The following is a 19,807-nucleotide window of genomic DNA, read 5'->3' as shown; positions in this document are numbered from 1 at the left end:
AAATATATCTCCAATAGATAACTTCTGAAAATGAACAATTTTGAAGACAGGACATTTCTAGTTTATCAAACTACCCTTGTCAGACCTATCTAGAGAGGTTCATTCAGCATTCAGAGAATAATAAATAAACAATATCCTGTCCATATGTCATTTTCACAAGGCATGGTAGTACAACTTCAAATTTTAAGAAAAGCCCAGGTTCTCCTTGAATAACATCGTTTGCATTATTTTTAAGTGTGCTTCTTGCTTGAAAACTTATGTGCTTTACAATATGATTTTTCTTCTTTTGAAAGGTGAGAAGTTCTGGGTACGCTTGTCTGAGTGTGCAGAGCAGTGACTGGATTGCCAGAAGGCCTATGTCACCCTTGAACAATGGCCAGGAGAATGTGGATACCTGGCACCAGCACAGTGTGGGTGTTAGTGCCAGCTGGACCTCAGGATCATTCTGGTGACACACAAAGACAAAAATCCAACTCCTATGGAGAAAAAAAGAAAAATCCTCATTGATTCAATGTTGCCAGAACTTACTTGGCACCTCTGTTTCTCAGATGGCAGAAAGGGATAAAACAAAGTGTCCCATCTTCTCTCCCACTAGTGGAATGAAAACTAGTCTTATGGGGAAGGCAACATTGCCTTTAAAATCGCCAGTTACTGTCATGCATGAACATACACAATACTACTGTGACTTAATCAGACCTTTGTAGTTCCTACTGATTCTCAGTTACATGATTTGTACAGGAATTCTCCTACTATGCAGTAACATCTTTTAAAGTGTCATGAAGTCCAAATAGTAGCATAAAAGGATTGAGACTTCTTTACCTCATTTTATGATCATTTTGCTAGTTTTTATGTCATGTAACATACAGACTTTAAGTCCAAAAAGGATGTAACTATCTGTGCTTCAGACATTGCAGTCGTATTATTTATTATAATTTCTAGATTATATTAATTACTGTCTTGCACATCAAGCTTAAGACACAAAATTAGATATATGTATTTAATGTTCCTATATTGACAATTTTTCTTAAACAGTAGCGTGGCTACTGCATTTTTATGGGTAAGTTCCCCAGTGTGGAATTGTTTATTTACAGTTATGTGCAGTGTATGCTTTTTCTTAGGTCAGCCCTTTTGAGGCTTTTTAGTCAACATGTGGTTTTATTTTTTTATCCTGTGACTTTCTGTAAGTTCAGAGTGGACTAGATTTTGTTTCCATCTTTTGTTTCCATTTTTTTGGACATCATATATTTTTGCACTTTGATTAGAGATTGCACCTACTAAATTAAAATACTGATTCCTGAATTTCTATGGTAAATCTAACTCCTGTGAAGTACCTTGAATAAACCTAAAGATCAGGTTTAGGTCTCTGAAAAATATATGCAGTTTTGTTGATTCATGGTCTTACATGCATCTGAGTGGAAATGTCGACAGTTGACCAGTGCCCATTTTCAGACTTTTTGTGGCCATAAATAAAATGGTACCTTTTTAGAATCAGCTATGCTAGAATTCAGTTATCGAATGGTAAAAAATCAGTGTCAGTAAACTCATCTCAGAGATACTTCTGACACAGAAACATCGATGTATCTTAGAAACAGACAGGTATCACAAAGGATGCTTATTAACACTGTGTCTATACTTATGAGAATTTAACAATGACATTTTTGTGAGGGCAAAGCACTGTCAATCAATGTAAGACAGGCAGGCAAAACCACGAATATTGCTAGCAATTAAATTTATTACATGGGTAAGTTTCTCAAGACAGAAATTGGATCTATGTTTTTACAGAATACAGCACATCAAGACAAAATACAAAATTCACAGAGTCACAGAATCAGTTTGGAAAAGACCCTTGGGATCATTGAGTCCAACGATCAGCCCTACTATACAAAGTTCTCCCTACACCATATCCCCCAACATCTCATCCAAACGACCCTTAAACACATCCAGGGATGGTGACTTCACCACCTCCCTGGGCAGCCTATTCCACTCTCTGACCACTCTTCTGCAAATTTTTTTTTTCCTAATGTCCAGTCTAAACCTCCCCTGTTGCAGTTTAAAGCCATTTCCTCTTGTTCTATTGCTAACTACCTGTGAGAAGAGACCAGCACCAACCTCTCTCAATGTCCTTTCAGGTAGCTGTAGAGAGTGATGAGGTCTCCCCTCAGCCTTCTCCTCCTCAAACTAATCAGTCCCAGCTCCTTCAATGCTTTTTGAAAATCTAGGTAGACAATATCCACAGCCTTTCCCTCGTCCAATAGTCAGATCATCTTGTCATAGAAGGAGATCAGGTTTGTCAGGCAGGACCTTTCATAAACCCATGCTGACTAGGACTGATCCCTTGGTTTTCCATTATATGACTTTTAATGGCACCCGAGATGACCTGCTCCACCACCTTCCCTGGCACCGAGGTCAGACTGACAGGTCTATAGTTTCCTGGATCCTCCTTTCTGCCTCTCTAGTAGATGGGTGTCACATTTGCCACCCTCCAGTCCAACGGGACCTCCCCAGTTAGCCATGACTTCAGGTAAATCATGGAAAGAGGCTTGGCGAGCACATCTGCCAACTCCCTCAGCACCCTTGGGTATAACCCATCCAGTCCCACAGACTTGTGTGCATCCAAGTGGTGCAGCAGGTCTCTGACCACCTCCTCTTCAACTGTGCTGACCTCATTCTGCTCCCCCTCCTCATGTCCCAGCTCCTGAGGCTGGGTGTGCAGGGAACAGCCAGTTCCACTGCTAAAGACTGAGGCAAAGTAGGCGTTGAGTACCTCAGCCTTTTCCTCATCCTTAGTTACCATGTTTCCCTCTGTATCCAGTAAAGGAGGGAGATTTTCCCCAATCCTGCTTTTGCTGTTAGTGAATTTATAGAAACATTTTTTATTATCCTTAACAGCTGTAGCCAAGTTGAGCTCTAGCTGCGCTTTGGCTCTCCTAATGTTCCCCCTGCATAGCTTCACTACATGTTTATAGTCTTCATGAGAGACCTGGCCCCTCTTCCAAAGGCAATAGAATCTCCTTTTGTTCTTGAGATCCAGCCAAAGGACCCTGTTTAGCCAGGCCAGTCTCATTCCCCACCTGCTTGTTTTTCAGCACACAGGAACAGCCTGCTCCTGTGCCTTTAAATCTTCTCTCTTGAAGTATGTCCAGCCTTCCTGGACTTCCATATCCTTCAGGGCAGCCTCCCAAGGGATTTTGTTATACAGTCTTTTGAACAGGTCAAAGTTTGCCCTTGGAAGTCTAAAGTGGCAGTTTTACTAACCCCTCTCTTTGTTTCTCCAAGGATCAAAAACTCAATCATTTCATGATCACTGCACTTTAGACAGCCTCCAACCTTTACCTCCCCCCACAAGCTCTTCCCTGTTCACAAGAACCCGTAAACTTTGAACCCTTTATATCACCAAAACCATTTCAAATGTATGAATAGGTATTTCAGCAAGACAAAAGACAGAATATTGCTTCTTGTTTCACAGAAAGTAGAGGTAGCGAGTAGGTACAACCAAGTTCATAAGTAAAACCAGTGACGTATTTGTTTCAATATTAAATTTCAAACATGAACTTGCTCTTCAGGCAGATGTATAATTAAGATGAAATATGCAGAGTGCTCAGTGCCACAGGCTATGAGCAACTTTTTGGTTTTTATAGAGATTAAAAAGTTTTGAAGAAGATTACTTTAGATCTAGACTAGAAATGCCAAACTGCTTAACAGCAAACAGTTATAAATCATGCCACCTTAAAATTCCCGATTTTATTTTCAGATTTATTACCAATTCAAAACATTTAAAAAAGAAAACATGGCTGCAATAATTGTGCTTTTTTATGTATTAGTTACAGAATGCTACCCTTTAACACTGGTCTCAGAGCAGAAGCACCACAGAATCTTTAAGCGGGTTACTGGCTGAACAAAGCAGCATGAAAACCAAAATTCAATATGTCTGCACTCCCCCAAAACTGATACTGAAACCAATGAAAACAGCTGTAGAGTTTCATAAAATAAATAAATAAATTTCCTAACTAACAGTATGATTTGAAATAGCTAAGAAACTGCAGCTAGGAACCAAACTGAGCATCAGCACTAGCTCAAACTGGTATAGAGGGAATCATAGTGGTTACTTGTAAAACTACAATGTTACTTTACTAGATTTTAGAAGTAAAATTTATATTGCTATGCAAAATTCTGTCCTTAGAGGCATTTATAATAATTTAAATCATACCTGCTGAGTTCACAGCACATAAAATGCTGCTTGACTATGATCTTTATTATTTTAAATCTATTTATTGTTTATACTTAAGTTTATCCAACATGAATGTATGTGGCATTAACACCTAAGCCCAAATATACATGATAATCCATAAAAACAAATTGCAAATAAATAGTGCCCTTGACAACTAAATTATACAAATAGGGAGCAATGGAAATTTTGGAACATGTTTAATAGTGCATTTTACAGCTCTATTCATTGTTTATCTTGCCTTTCAGTGTCATTCAGAAAATGTATCTTCATTGGTAAAAGTACTCATAGTACCAGGCAAAGCTTGAAAATTAGTGTGTTCCTTTTCTTGTGGAGCTTCAGGAGTTGAAAATCATGATGAAAACATTAAAAATTGAAACAGGTAAGTACAGAGGGGAAGAGAGAAGCATCTCTGAAGTTCTGAAATGGAGATTTGTGACAAGAAGATTTACAGAATGATTTTTATGTAGGTTCTTGTTCAGAAGGAAAAAAAAACAAAAACAAAAAAAAAAAACCCAACACATTTGGAATATGACTGAAGACAATAATCTCCATCTTCTCTCAAAACTGGAAATGGTGATTTGTAAATGAATAGGATAGTATATCTCTGTGTGATTCTCAATGCACCTTTCCTAAAGCATAACCTCAGGGTAACAATGAAACTCACAAAAGAAGAGAATCAGTCACATTGCCTAGAAAAAACTCTTGGAAAAAAAGATAAGAACAGACTCCAGGTGCTAACAGGTCACCCTGTGCAGAGATATAAACCAACTATGACTAAAGTGGGTTTCATGTGAATGACTGAGATTGCCTAAATCTTAATCAGTTGGCCAAAACAAGAACTGGGTTTCAGTACAACATATTGTTAAGTACTGTTATTCAGGCTTCATTTAATTCAAAAAAGACAGCTTCATTTTAGCTACATGCAGTACAATGCCATTTTAGTCTCTACGTATAGAGATTAGTGGCTGAACCAAGGTGAAGCAGTAGTAGTACAGAAGGAACTGGAATAGAAAGAGGAGCAGCAGTAGAGCCTTTGTTACGCGACTGTACTCCAAAATAAGCTCTGAACCTGCAACCCGTTGCAAGGAGAGGCAGCAGAGCAGAGGAATGTGAGACTCGGATAGGTAGTTTGGTCTAGAGGCAATGTCTTCTTTTCTAATGTTTATCTCATTGTAGTATAAGATGTTAATTAAAATATATTAATCTCTTCCCACAAGGAGTGAAACTACAGGTCCCAGCCACCATTGTAACAGCTACTGAGTCTTACAAAAGAGTTATCACAAAGACAGCTTGAGGCAACAGCAGACTTTTCCTTTGATGAAAAAGGTACTGTCCAAAGACTGGTTTATTATTCTTTTTTATTACAGAAGTATTCCACACTGTTAAGTAGCTGTGGTCCCAACCTTCATTCCTAGACTTTACAGAGAGTTTGGGGTATCTCTATGTTTGCAGTATGCAGTGGATAAAGCACTGGCATGTAACTTGAGAAAAATGGATTCACATGTTGATCTGTCACAGCCTTTCCTCTGGTACTGAGAAAATGTCCCCCTCTTTTGATATTTCAGTTCCCACTTTGTGGGACCACAGTGGAAGGAGCACTTCCCTATTTCCATAGCGTGACAGTAGCAAGACACAAGGACATTAAAAGCTCTGAGGTACATAGATACTCCATTAAAGCATGTTATAAGCACATACAAGATAAAAAGATAGAGCTATAACCTCTTAGAAAAGCGAATGTCATCAGTAATTGATATGTACCAGCTAGAAAAATTACTAAATAAACAATGTGAAAATCCATACTAACAGGTATAGGAGCAACTGTGGGAGATACAAGGAAATCTGATTACTCTAGTTAAAGACAAATATTTGGCACTGAACTACAGAGGTCATCTCAGACCAGTGGAAACATTACCTTATCGTTGCTTGATTTTTAATTATCTCTCTCTGTCCAGAGCTATTGGGTGTTTGAGAGAATTTTAATGATTTCAACTGCAGTTTAGGTAGTGGTAACAAAACCCATGGATTTTCTCTCTAATCTCTTCCTCTAGGTATCTGCTAAAGACACCATCATCTAAGTTGTTTATTCTCCAGGCTTTTTAAAGTATCTCAACTACAAAGTGCCAATTAGACATTATTTTAACAGAAAGGGTAATTCTTAAAAAAAACCAAATCAAAACAAAAACCAATCCACCATGAAAAGCTGTAGAATATAATCCACTTGTCATTATAGTGACAAACCAGAGGATCTATCCTAAAAAAAAAGAGAAAATTAAATGTAGAGGAACTTCATGTTTTCACACCTTTTCAGAGATTTTGTTAGTGAGCTCTCTGGTTTGAATGAAAACACCACATTCCTTATATGTTATTATCAGTTCTGTATGGAACTGTACTCCTCAGTGGAGACTCCCTGGAAAACCATCTTCCTTTTCTGTGGAATGAATGAGGGAGAGACATTTTGAATGGCTACTTTTAAAATATGAATATGATTCATCGAAAAGGGATAAAAGCATTAGGAAAGGATGAATGTAGCTGAATTCTACACCGGTAAAACCTGCTATGAAACTAATAATTAAGGATTTATATTAAAAATATCAGACTGCTTCATGCACAGAACAGGTTCTGCATAAAATTTCCTGGAAATCAATGCTGTACTTCATTATATGATGCAAATTATAATCTTTCATTTTCTAATACTCAACATATATATCACTTCAAAAAACAGTATTGGCTAAGTATCTTTAAAAGGATTTGTTATAATGGAAAACTTAAAAAACACTCTGAAAAGTAATGAAAATCCATCTCAGTCTAAAAGAAAACAAAACTTCAAGCAGAACTGTTGAAGTAAACTCTGTCCTGGAGTCTTGTCCAGGGTGTCTTTCACCATATTTTCTGAAAACATCCAAAATTAATTTTCAAGGTTCAGTGGCTCTAAGAGCCTAATAGATTTCACGCTCAAATAAGTGAGAAGAGTTTATTGTGTTTTCAAAATGTTTACTGTTTAAAAGGCCTCTTGGAGTCTGACAGCTTCTCACTCAATTATCTACAATGAAACTCCAGAGGGCTGGTACACTTTTTCTCTTTAGAACTCTGTTTTCTAACAATAGGGTACTTCTGAAAAAGTAATGCTCTATACAAAACTTAGAGGAAGCAGAGACTTAGGATCCCTTAACTGGGATTGTTTCTTTTTTATGTCCTGACTAATTCTCTGATCAACAGTGTGGTTTTTTTTTTACATTGTACTCCCTAGAGCTGGCAGACTAACTGTCTAGGTAGTCTTTAATCCTGAAAGAATATTTTACACTTTCTTAAGAAGAAGTTGGGTCAGGTTTTCTGAAAAGAGAAGAAATTTTCTTTTCATAATATCCTTTAAATTAATCCTTTTGTACCTCAGTGCCTCACACCTAAATATGTTCCAGTGAAGAGTGCAGATGAAAGCAGTCAAACTTTACTCAGACAATTTTTATGAAAAAAAACCAAAAAACTTTGAGTGGTCTTTATTCTAAATTCTATGAAAATTTTTAAGTGAAGAGCCAAAAAAAGGCAGAAAATGCCAGAGAAATTTAGTGTAGGTTACCTTGTTTAATCTATTTCCATACAGTCAAGACAGATGCATTCTGTATATTATTATACTGGAAGTGATTCTCTGACATATTTGCCGAAGGCTCAGCTGAATCTCAAGGCCTGGAGAATTTGAGATCTGTTGAGATCTGCAAGTTATCAAAATATTTCTAAAATAAATGAAAATCAAAACCCCAGTGTGATCAAAGTCTAGATTAGGTTTCTGAACTGATCATCAGGTCAAAAAGCAGACCATATGTTTTAAACTGATATTTAATACTTCATCAATAAACTAATCAATAAGCATAAAGAAAGAATGACTTTTTGACCATTGGAATACTTAAGCTTTTCTTTGTTCAAGTTCTGTATGTGTACAAGGCGTTAGGCTCAAAATTTGGATTAGTCAAACCCCTACAGCTATGAAACTGAACAGCAAGCTATTCACTAACTTCTACTCCCTTCACATTCCCACCCCTGCCATAAAGCAGGCTAGATTCAGTTTCAAAAGTAAACTGCTGAGCCTGTCCTTTTAAATATAAATGAAAGTACATTTAAATCCACAACATACTAAAATCTAATCTTTTAACACAACAGCAGCAAAAGCACTCTATTAAACAGCATACCTCCCTGTGAATTGAAATCCCTTTCAGCAAATGTTGTTTAAAGTCCAAAGGGCAGTCTTCTACTTACATCCCTACCGTTTTTTCACAGCATCTGCCAGAATTGAGCAAAAATCTCCAATAAAATAGCAGTTAGCAAAGTTTATAAAGGTCATTCTTATGGAGGTAGCATCCAGTAATGAAAGGACAGACTATAAAAAGAATCCCAAACTCTACTCTTCTGTGACATCTGAATTGTTATCAGATGTAATCTTTTATAAGGATTTTTAAGATAAAAAGTTGTAATAACATGCTCTTGCTCCAGGTATTTAAGAACATGGAGATATTTCAGAAAATACTGATGAGATCTGAAAGAGGATTACTGAAAAGGTGACCAAGACAAAGGATCTTTTTCAGGTGAGCTTCAACAAACAGCAAGCATCCCTCAACCAAACTATTTAGTACAAATTCTACAATGGAAGGAATGTTAATGATATTGAATACTTAACATGGAAAGTGCTAAGGAGAATTCATGTTGTTATTCATGGCACAGAAAGTATTTCATGAAAGTGTCCCTGTGCAGTAATCACTATACCATAAAATACCAGTGCTTCATTTAGCATCAATTTATCTGGCATAATGAAAATGAAACCATGAATGAAACTTGGGGTTAATTCAGGGTTGAGGTGAATTCTCCAGCACTGTAACCATCTTAATTCATGTTATCATTTGGATCCTTACTGGAGTGTTCCCACAAATAGTTCTGCAGTATTCATTTTGAAGGCTTACTAGTGTTCTTTTAAGTTTTCTATTTTGATTCTGTACTTTTTTGTTTGTCCTCATACTCTTGATCATGCACTTTGCTCTTCAAAGCTTTCTTGTACTTCTATATAAACTTACGCTGTATTATACTTTTACTTTTCTTTTTTAATTTACTTCATCAGACACAAACTCTCACAAAGATGTTTATTTTAGTTAACCATATCTACTAAGCAGCCATATGAGTGTGCTGTTTCTCCTTTGCTTTGTCTCCTTCTTAACCGGGGAGTCTCTGGGGATCCTAAATTACGGTCAAAATTTTATTCCTAATTTTTCACCAAGATGAGGATTAGTAATTAATTTTTGTTTCTTGATATTTCCTGAGGCACAGTGACCACTAATATTGCAGTCACTATTATTTGATGACTCAGATATAACTATTTTTTAACAAACTCATCTGATTTATTTTCAACTGAAAGCAAACTTTCTATATGACATTTTTAATCAACAGCTCCAAGAATAAAATGAGTAAGTATTGAGGAACTACTTTGGTAAATTTTGGCCTGACTGAGCATTTTTTCTATTTAGGTGTAGACATAGCTTTCCATAATGACCACTTTGTGGGATGCTATAATCTCCTTGATCTTGTACAGTTTGTATTTTCAGAATCTTTTTGATCTTTCTGAAAGAAAATGTAATGGTAGTGCACTTATATTACTGTGACTTGAAACTACTGGATGAGTACCTCTGCTTATTCCTTTCCCAAGTATATCAACTTCTTTATACACATGCACTTGCCAAATAAAATAGCTATTCTGTACTCTCTGTTTAAGGCACACACTCACTATATAGTGCTTAATTTCTGGAATTGTACTATATGGGGGAACTACCATTCTGTCAACATTGCTTGTCATTGAGACACCTGTCTTTTTTGTTCTGTTTTAAATTTTTCCAGTGGGTGTATATATACATTTGCATTACCTCTGACTATTTAACCATTAATTAAATTTTTACTGACACAGATTTTTCTACTAACATGGAAATACAACCTCTGTGGTCAGACACTTCCTGGTTTTGATCTGGCCTGTAAGTACTAAAATACAAATAAATTTGCATCTTGATATTTTCAAGTTGATAGAAACCAATAAATCCTGGAAATTTTACACTGAGAACAGCATAGATAATAAAAAATGTTTCCCACAAGTATCATTTCCAATTTTTACTGGATTTACTTCAGTCTTGTAAAGATTGCTTTCTGGTTCACACTAAGCAAAGATCTGAGTAAATATAGTGATAGATAGCATTTCCTAGAAAAAATAATAATTCTGTTGATGGTATTAGTGATATGTGCAGAAAAGAAATTTTGTTTTTTTCAAACACATTTGTGCCAGAAATGCGAGTTTTATAGGCTGGTCTTCTTCAAAAGATAAGTAGATATGATATCTATTTATTTATATAGCTAACTATGTTATTACTTAATTTACAATTAAAATGACTAGAAATCTGTGCTGAGTATTATCAATATTGTATTCAGTAACTGAACATATTAAAAAAGCATAGATACAAATTACAGAATAAACATTCACATTCATTATTACCAATGGCAAACTACTGAATAGAGGAACAAACTGAGGAATATCATTATTTGCACTTGAATGACATATTAGCAAACAAAACATCTTGCCAATGGCACATTTTGAAACAGAATCAGTATTCTGATCCATCTGGAGTACTGCATTCATCTCTAAGGCCCCCAATATAAGAAGGGCATGGACCTGTTGGAGTGAGTCCAGAGGAGGTCTGGAGAATCTCCCCTATGAAGACAGGCTAAAAGTGTTGGGGTTGTTCAGCTTAGAGAAGAGGTCTCCAGGGACACCTTATAAAGGCCTTTCAGTACCTAGAGGGGGCCTACAGGAAAGCACTGTAGAGAGGGACTTTCTATGAGGGTATGTAGTGATAGGACAAAGGGGACTGGCTCTAAACTGAAAGAGGGTAGATTTAGATTAGATGTAAAGAAGAAATTATTTCCTGTGAAGGTGGTGAAACACTGGAACGGTTGCCCAGAGGAGCTGTGAATGCCCCATTCCTGGAAGTGTTCAAGGTTGTATGGGGCTTTGAGCAACCTGGTCTAGTGGAAGGTGTCCCTGTCCCTGGCAGGGAGGTTGGAACTAGATGATCTTTCAGCCCAAACTATTCTGTGATTCTATGATTTGCAGGCTCCTGTGACACCCAACAGACAAAGCTGTCTGTTCAAGGTCTTTGTATATTTAATTGTACTGATAGTATTATTTGGCATCAGCTCAAAATGATTACGCAGAAGACTATTGCTTATGGCCACAAATTATCATTTGTTCTGAAAAGTTGTGTAGAGTATAGAAATGGTTTGTGTGACTCTGTGCTCCCTTCTATAAATGTCTACATTTTAGTTGTAACACAGTAAATCATCACGCAAGTGAAATTAATGTGAAGCACTGAATGATTTGTCTCAGAATGGAGACGAAAGTACTTCCTGAAAAAAACCTTTATAGAGAGCAGTCTCAGGTAGGAATCTGACTTCATAGACTTCATAAACTTTGTACCTTGCAGGTTGACCAGAATCTACAATGACCATTCCATTTCATTTCATCCTCCACTCTATTAAATGGGTTTATATATATGTCTCTATTTTTCCCAACAGCTATAAAGAAAGCAGAAATAAAATACATTTTTTTATGAATTCCTGTACTGATCTTAAGTACATGTACTTTTTTTATTTTAAATAAAACAGGTATCTGGAAAATAAATCAGATTAGATCAATAAGGTAAATTAATCTCAGAACTCAGTTATTAAAAAATGTTAAGCATAAGAGTCTTTTTCTTTTACTATAAATAACTGTTTCATCCTGAAAAAGAACTGGAAATTGGTTCTCTTGTAAGATTTAGCAAAATCATCTGAAATTTTTTTCTCACCAAAAATTCTAGCCAAATCATTAATTATACAGAGCCTGTCTTTAAAATTCAAAAATGGAGCTCAGAGAATATGGCTCTAGACGCACAGATTCCCTGCTGTTCTTGGCTTTACAGTTCTATGTCATGGTTAATGTTGTTTGATAGTATCCTGGTATGTACATATAATAGATGAACTGCTGCACACTTCCATGTACTACTTAAACATTTAAAAAACATGGAAGATACTAAATTGCAATATACAACTGAAATAGTCCAAAACAGATCTGCTAGACTAAGGGCTACTTGTCATATAAGGCATTAAGTAGATCCCACTAGGGTTGTTGAAGTGATTGACAATGTCTAGTCTTTAAAAAGACATAGATTAACTCAGTTATACTCTCTAGGCCTAATGGTTTGGCAGACTGATGATGCTGCAAGAAGCTTAGACATAAGGTAATTGCCTCTTTCTCTTTTTTAATATATATCAGCAATTACGTGTTAAACAATGTACCAGTAATAACCTATCCTTTTCTCCCAGACTTAATGTGACCAGGTATTATCCTGTACAAGATTCTTTTTGCTCTTAAAGGTTGCAAATTTGATTTGTGTCAAACCGAGATCCTTGTTCTCTTCTGTTAGTATACTGTGGTCTGTACGAGTCCCTGTTATGTTCACTATTATTAGGGGGTGTTACTATTATGTTTAAGAGGAGGAAATACTAGCACAGAATAAATTAATCGTTGCTGCCCACTGTGCAATTTTGCTTCACACACAACCAAAGTTCACTTGAACTGTGCAATGAATAGGTCATTACAAGAAAACAATTTGTACAATCTCCTACTATCACAGGTCTGAAACAAGGTAATTCCTTCTGGTTTAAAACTTTACTCTCTTACTTGTATTGGATCTTCACTTTATGCTCAAGGCAGGAGAATTTATTCTTCAGTGCAAATGCTTTTTCACTTTCTTAACAGCTTATAAGACTGCTTAATCAAACATACAGAATTGTACAAAAATTCTCTCTTAGTTGGAACTAATTCTAGAAGATGGAAATCTAACAGCTCTAGAAGGTACAAATAAGCAATAGAAATTACAGTAGAATCTACATCCAAGACATGATTTTCCTCAAATTCTTCTATTTCATAATTCACTTCAAAGTTTTTCTCAATCTGTTTATGTCACTGTCAAGTCCCAATAGACATTCCTTTATCTTCTTCCCATAGCTGTGGAGAAACAAAGTACTTAACTTTACAGTGCTACCTCTGTAGCACTGGAGAACCATAAAGTCAGCTTCTTAACCTGTCAGGTGGATTCATCTGTTTGGAGAAGAGAATGCCATTCAGTACAAATTGGACTTTTTGTCCTTCTTATATATTCTGAGAATGTTTTCTAGAAATGTTAAGACAACAATAGAATGAGATTGACAAAGTTTTCCATAATGCAGGAGTAAGAAAACATCGATTCATTCATTAGCATTTCCTTACTCTTTCATAGAATCACAAAATCACAGACCAGTTTGGTTGGAAGAGACATTTAAAAGCCATCTAGTCCAAACCTCCTGACATGGGCAAGTGTGATGGTTTAAGCCCTGCCGGGACCGGAGACCATGTTGCCGTTGCCCCTCCCCCACCCTCAGCCGGTCAGGCTGGCAGTGAGGCACAAACCCTGAGTTAAAATAAGAAGAAATTTAATACAACAGTGTGATCTGAACAATAACAGTAGCAATGATGACAACAATAAACAGCAATAACTGTAAACAAGACAAAAGATATACAGAAATACAGAGAAATACCGCAATGGTTATGGACAGCCTGGTGCTTCCCGCAAGCAAAGCTACAAAGGAAAAAGTTCCCGCGCTCCCGTGCCCAGACCTGACATCAGCATGGTATGAATAACTCAGCTGGAGATCCCTTCTTCTCTGCTGGGGAAACTTAACCCTATCCTAGCTGAACCAGGACAGCAAGGACATCTTTCACTAGATCAGGTTTCTCAAAACCCCATTCAACCTGGCCTTGAACACTTCCAGGGAGAGGTATCCACAGCTTCTCTGGGCAACCTCTTCCAATGTTTTGCCACCCTCACTGTAAAACTTTTCTTCCTTATGTTCAAACTAAACTTATGCTCTTTCACTTTAAACCTATTGTCCCTTGTCCTTCCACTACAGGCCCTGGTAAAAAGTCTTTCTTCATCTTACTTGTAAGTTCCCTTTATATATTGGAAGGCTGAAATAAGATCTCCCCAGAGCCTTCCTTTCTTGAAGTTAAATGACCCCAATTCTCTCAGCTTTTCTTCATAGGACAGGTGTTCCAGCCCTCTGAATGTTTTTGTGGCTCTCCACTGGACTTGCTCTAACAGGTCCATGTCTTGTACTGTGGGATCCAGAGCTGGACCCAGTACTCCATGTGTCTCATGAGAGTTAAGTATATGAGCAGAATCACCTCCCTTGACCTGTTGGTCACAATTCTTTTTATGCAGTCCAGAATACATTCGTCTTTTTGAGCTGCAAGTGCATATTGCTCGCTCATGTCCAATTTTTAGTCCACCAGTGCTGACTCATGTCCAGTTTTTAATCCACCAGTACCCCCAAGCCCTTCTCCACAGGGCTGCTCTCAATCCATTCACCCCTCAGTCTCTATCAATATCAGGGACTGTCCTCACCCATGTGCAGGACCTTGTCCTTGACTTATTGAACTTTATGAGGTTCACATGGGCCCACTCCTTAAGGCTGTTAAGGTCCCTCTGGATGACATCCCTTCCCTCTAGCGAATCAACTGCACTCAGCTTGGTGTCATCTGCAAACTTGCTGAGGGTGTACTAAATCCCACTGTCTAAGATGTTGATAAAACATTAAATACTATTGATCCCAGTACAGATTGCTGAGGGACACCACTCATTACTGGTTTCCACTTGGACATTGAGCCATTGAGCATGACTCTTTGGACGTGGCTATCCAGTCACTTCTTTATCCACCTAACAGTCCATTTGTCAAACCTATACATTTCCAATTTAGCAGCCAGATTGTTGTGGGTGACGGTATCAAAAGCTTTCCAGAAGTCTAGTTAGATTACAACCATAGCTCTTCCCTTGTCTACTGATGCAGTTACTCCATTGTAGAAGGTCGCCAATTAGTCAGGTGATTAATAATCCATAGTGGAGTGAGGAATATGCACCAAGCATATCAGCACAGTTGGAATCCCTCTATAGAAGGAATGGGGAGAAACTGAGACTCCAGGTGGAGCCCCACCCAGGTTAAGAGCATTGCATCTTTCCAGAACACTTAATAATTTGCAATAGTATTACCTCTCAGGCATTTGCATTGATGGATCTTATGATAGCGCTGCTAAAAAACACATTTACATCTCAGTCATTACACTGGGTAACCTTTCTTCCTACTGAAACCCTTATTCTCTGTTTCAGCATAGTGTTGTTAAGAAGTCCTTTTATCATTATTTTTTTTCACAAAAAAGGGATTATTTAATTATTATCTTTTGAGAAGATATCTTTGAAGGGACACTTATTCCCACACTCAAAACAGATGTTTCACCTCCTGCATCAATTGCTTATTTACTGGTTAATGATTCAGGTTTACAAGCAAAAATTAATTTGTTCTTGCCAAACCTACACTGAGATTAACCCCTCTGATAATATTAAACTTCAATTTCCCGTCCCCTTTGTCCACTATAAATCCTGCATCCCATGTAATTTGAACTATTTTCCAAGGCCTGAAACCACACAGTCACCTTTTCCCCTCACCCACTTCAAAACTTCCCTGTGACTCTTGGAGTTCAAGGACACACTTTCACTTGTGGTGTCCCATCTGTCTAAAACTTATTTCATCTTCTCCCTAAACTACTGAATCATTTCTTGAAATCTTGCCTTAAAATCTCCCTGCTCTCTTTAACCTATGATTCACAACCTCTAGAAAACATTTTGGTGATATCTTTACGAAGCATGCACAGTAAAAAGGAAATTTATTGTAGTCTTGTTGAAGCAAGCTTTTCTTGAGGTACTAATGTGACTGTGGATTAAGGGTCCTATAGAGTCCAGTCAAGATAGATTGACCCTTGCAGAATCTATTGAAGTCTGAGTATTTACATCCACTCACCTGAAAACCTTAAAGCTACACCCTTGCACGCTTATAAGCTGTTGTCTTTTTTCTTGCCTTTGAACTCATAACTTTACTCCCGTTGTCAGATCACACCACTAAGTTTTGCCCAGCTTTAACAAGGTGCCTATTCTGGGCCCAGTAGAACTGAATAAAAGGATGCAGTTCCCTTACCTTTTCCTCCAGTAACCAGTGCTGTTTCCCTCATCCTGACTTTAGATACTCTCCTAAGAAAGCACTGGAAATGAAAAAATCACAGCAGTCCTCTGCTGATCCAACTAAATGAAGGATGAAAGCTTCATCATTGTTTCCTTATCTAAGCAGTCTGTGATAGATGGCATATTCAGGTGTCTATTATAAAATCTAAGCAAGACAAACCATTTGATCATAGACTGGTTCTATCCAATTCAGTGAGAGGATGCAGGGAGGCAAATTCACAAAACCAGATGGGCTACACTATGAGGGTGAGAGGGAGCTCTAAGAAAAGATTTGTGTGAAAATTAGTAGGATGGTGTGGCACAAACCATATCATCCAGAAACTAATGTGAATGGTACTGATTTATAAGGCTGGTATTCCTTGCCATTCACAAAGCACTCATCATTGTAGCAGGTAATTTTCTGTACTCCTGTTGGAAAGGCCATTTAAATCTAGCTTTTTTGTTTAGCTCAGATATGCGTTTTATGCTCATGCTCATTTTTATACCTTGGAATGGTCTTGGGATGGAATTTTTTACTCTTTTTATTTAACTGACACTTGTCTGAATTTTGGTGTGGGTTTTTTTTTTTTTTTATTTTTTTTATTTTCAAGCCTTTTGAACTGGCCAAAGCCCTAGAAATGGAAGAAGAAAACTCCAGTTTGCATTCATGTGACTCCCAGACTTTTGACTTGAAGTAAACCCTCTAAATATTTAAGGCTTGCAATATATTTTTCAATGTTGATAATATGTGTTTTGGAATATGTTAAATTGAGTGCATGCATAAATACATTATACAAGTAGACACACATTTTCTGTATATAAGAAATCACAGAGATACAAATACAGACATAAATGTTAATGTATTGTTAGCATCACACTACCGCAATATGGATGGTAGCACAGGGTTACAAGCAAAACCTTTCTATCTCCTGAGTGATTACTGGTATATGAGGGAACGGTATAAGAGGAAACAGACTTTGCAGAAGCAGGTACAGATTCAGTGGAGTTATTTTCATTGACATGAAAATATGGCTGTGTACGGGCAAATCTTTTCGATTGCTGTCTGTCTCTGAAAAGTATACAAGCTTTAAATGAATTAGTAGTCAAGTTTGATGGAAATATTGTTATGCAAATCTATTTCTAACAAAAGGTGTTCTGAATGACAACTTTCAGATTTGTCATTCTGTCTTTATAGACCTACAAATGGAGAAAAAAATGAACCCGGAGTATGAAATGAGGATTTCATAAATGCTGTATTGTACCAGAGTGCAGCAATACTGAGTCTGTGTATGAGGGGTAGCTGAATAAGGAAAAGAAATGGATTAAAAATATAAAGGTCCAAACCCTTACTTTGGAGCTCTCAGTCCTTAACCATTAAACTTGCATTTCTTGCCATATTCTCATACTTCATTTTCAACTTGGACTATAATTTCTAGGAGGGATATACATAACAGACAAGCACTCCAGCAATGATAGTTAATAACAATAATGAATAACGATAATATATCACAGATCTGTTGGAGAGATCCAGTGTATCTAGAAAAGTTATTGCTAGCATTTATTCTACCTCTAAATCCCTGTAATCCTTTAAATTGACTTCACTTCTTGAAAGTTAATATCGTCATGTAGTTTGTGAACATATTGGCTTTCAGTTTTTGTAGTAAATGTAAAATATTACAGAAGAAAGTTAAACTAAGATAAGATTTCTATTTGATCTATAAGCAATAGACTTTGGAAAACTTTTTTTTTTTTTTTTTTAACATGCACATCAAAAAAAGTAAATAAAATTAAATACTCACTCCTGTTATGTAGCGAGGTCTATACTGGATGGTTCCAAATAAGCCAAGTATGACTATAATAATGTGTATAAAATTTGCCAGGATGGGTGCCCACTGATAACCAAGGAAGTCAAATATCTGCCTCTCGAGCACAGAAACCTACAATTAAAAAGCAAAAGTATAAATAGATTAGAACAGAGCAGAAAACATCTATTAGGGCATTTCCCCTTCCCATACCCAAGATAATTGCCCTGAGTTAAAAAATACTTTGGTCAGCAGTAAAAAGAAATGAGTTTGTTATGTTTCACCTCCTTGTTTTAATGAAAGCTGCATTTCTCACTGACAGTTTACTGAGTTATATTCAGTTGGTTAAAATATTCATGAGGGCAATTCTATCAAGATACTAAACTGTTCACTAGGATGGTATACTTGCAGGAGGAGAAAGACAAATTGTTTCGTTATATACACCAGCAAACGCTATAACGTTCTAGGGTATTGGCAGGGAAAATTGGTGGCATGCTTATGACATCTTCTCAGCTACTTCGCTTCTATTCACAAACACCATTCTTCAGCCTAGTTCTGTCTCCTCCATTAATTTTCTACCTTTTGATTTTTTTCTCTTCCCTCTATTCCTAGATAACCTGTTAGTAGGCTTTTACCTGTAACCAAATGCATACAATTTTTTGACCTGGTTCTACGGATAATGACTCTAGTTTATGTCCTCCCACTGTCACAAATATCAGCTGAAGTATAAGGTGTTAACCAGGAGTAATGATGACAACAATGCCAACACCATACATGCAAAAGTAAGAAAGAAAAAGCAGTCTGTTTCTTTATAGTTTCATTAAATGACAACTGACTATTTACTCAGTTTATGTTATGCTGTGGATTAATTGAATTAGGTGTACCTGCCACACTCCATTCATTTAAAAAAATAACACTTTTGAGATCAAGTACTAAACGTATAATTAACTACTGTTCACCACTGTTCTTGCATGATATAGCTATGGGAGAGTTTTTCAATTTTCATGCTACAGTCCACTGCCACACCAACACTTTCTTTTTGAAATTAAGAAAACTTGCCATTAAAAAGACAGCCTAGACTTACACCAGCATTGAAAATGTAAAAAGTGTTAATTATATAGTACTTACTGACATAAATTGAACTTTAAGATAGGGATTGTTAAAATAACCCTGGGGAAGTTTGTCAGCCATATCATTCTGAATTTCAAAGTTCAGAATTTCATGTCAACCACTGAATTCCTCTCTACAACAAAGATTCCTTTCACACAATTTAACCATCTTATAGCCAGTCTTAGTATTTTGCCTATCATTTTATTTGACAGATTTATTGACAGAATGAGATTCTGGCCCTGCATCACCCAAGATCTTAATGAACTCATTTTCTGCTATCCTAAATTTCTCCCTAGCAAACCAACAACATAGAAGAGTTCCCAGAATCCCAAAACATAATATTCTAATGGTGACAATGAGTTGAAGAAAGAAATGGAAGGCCAAGCTATATTAGGAACTTCATGAAATCTCAGACTGCCTTTGCTTTTAAGTTTGTCATTAAGAAGTATTTTCTTGACTACTGTCATTTATATAAAAAAAGTAATTTATATAAAAAAGACCAACATGAGGCATAAAGCAGT

At 36.7% G+C, this 19,807-nt stretch overlaps 1 protein-coding gene across 1 annotated transcript in view; it reads right to left on the bottom strand.

Annotated features, from left to right (window-relative positions):
- NKAIN2 (sodium/potassium transporting ATPase interacting 2) overlaps positions 1–19,807 on the bottom strand; it is a 574,708-nt gene that overhangs the window by 305,050 nt on the left and 249,851 nt on the right. The window contains exon 2 of the mRNA XM_074923813.1: positions 18,174–18,311. Within this exon, the coding sequence (XP_074779914.1) occupies positions 18,174–18,311 (138 nt within the window). The remainder of the gene's footprint in view (positions 1–18,173; positions 18,312–19,807) is intronic.

This window comes from Athene noctua, chromosome 1 (genome assembly GCF_965140245.1).
Source record: "Athene noctua chromosome 1, bAthNoc1.hap1.1, whole genome shotgun sequence".
NCBI classification, from domain to species: Eukaryota; Metazoa; Chordata; class Aves; order Strigiformes; family Strigidae; genus Athene; species Athene noctua.
This window is presented reverse-complemented; position numbering and strand designations above follow the sequence as displayed.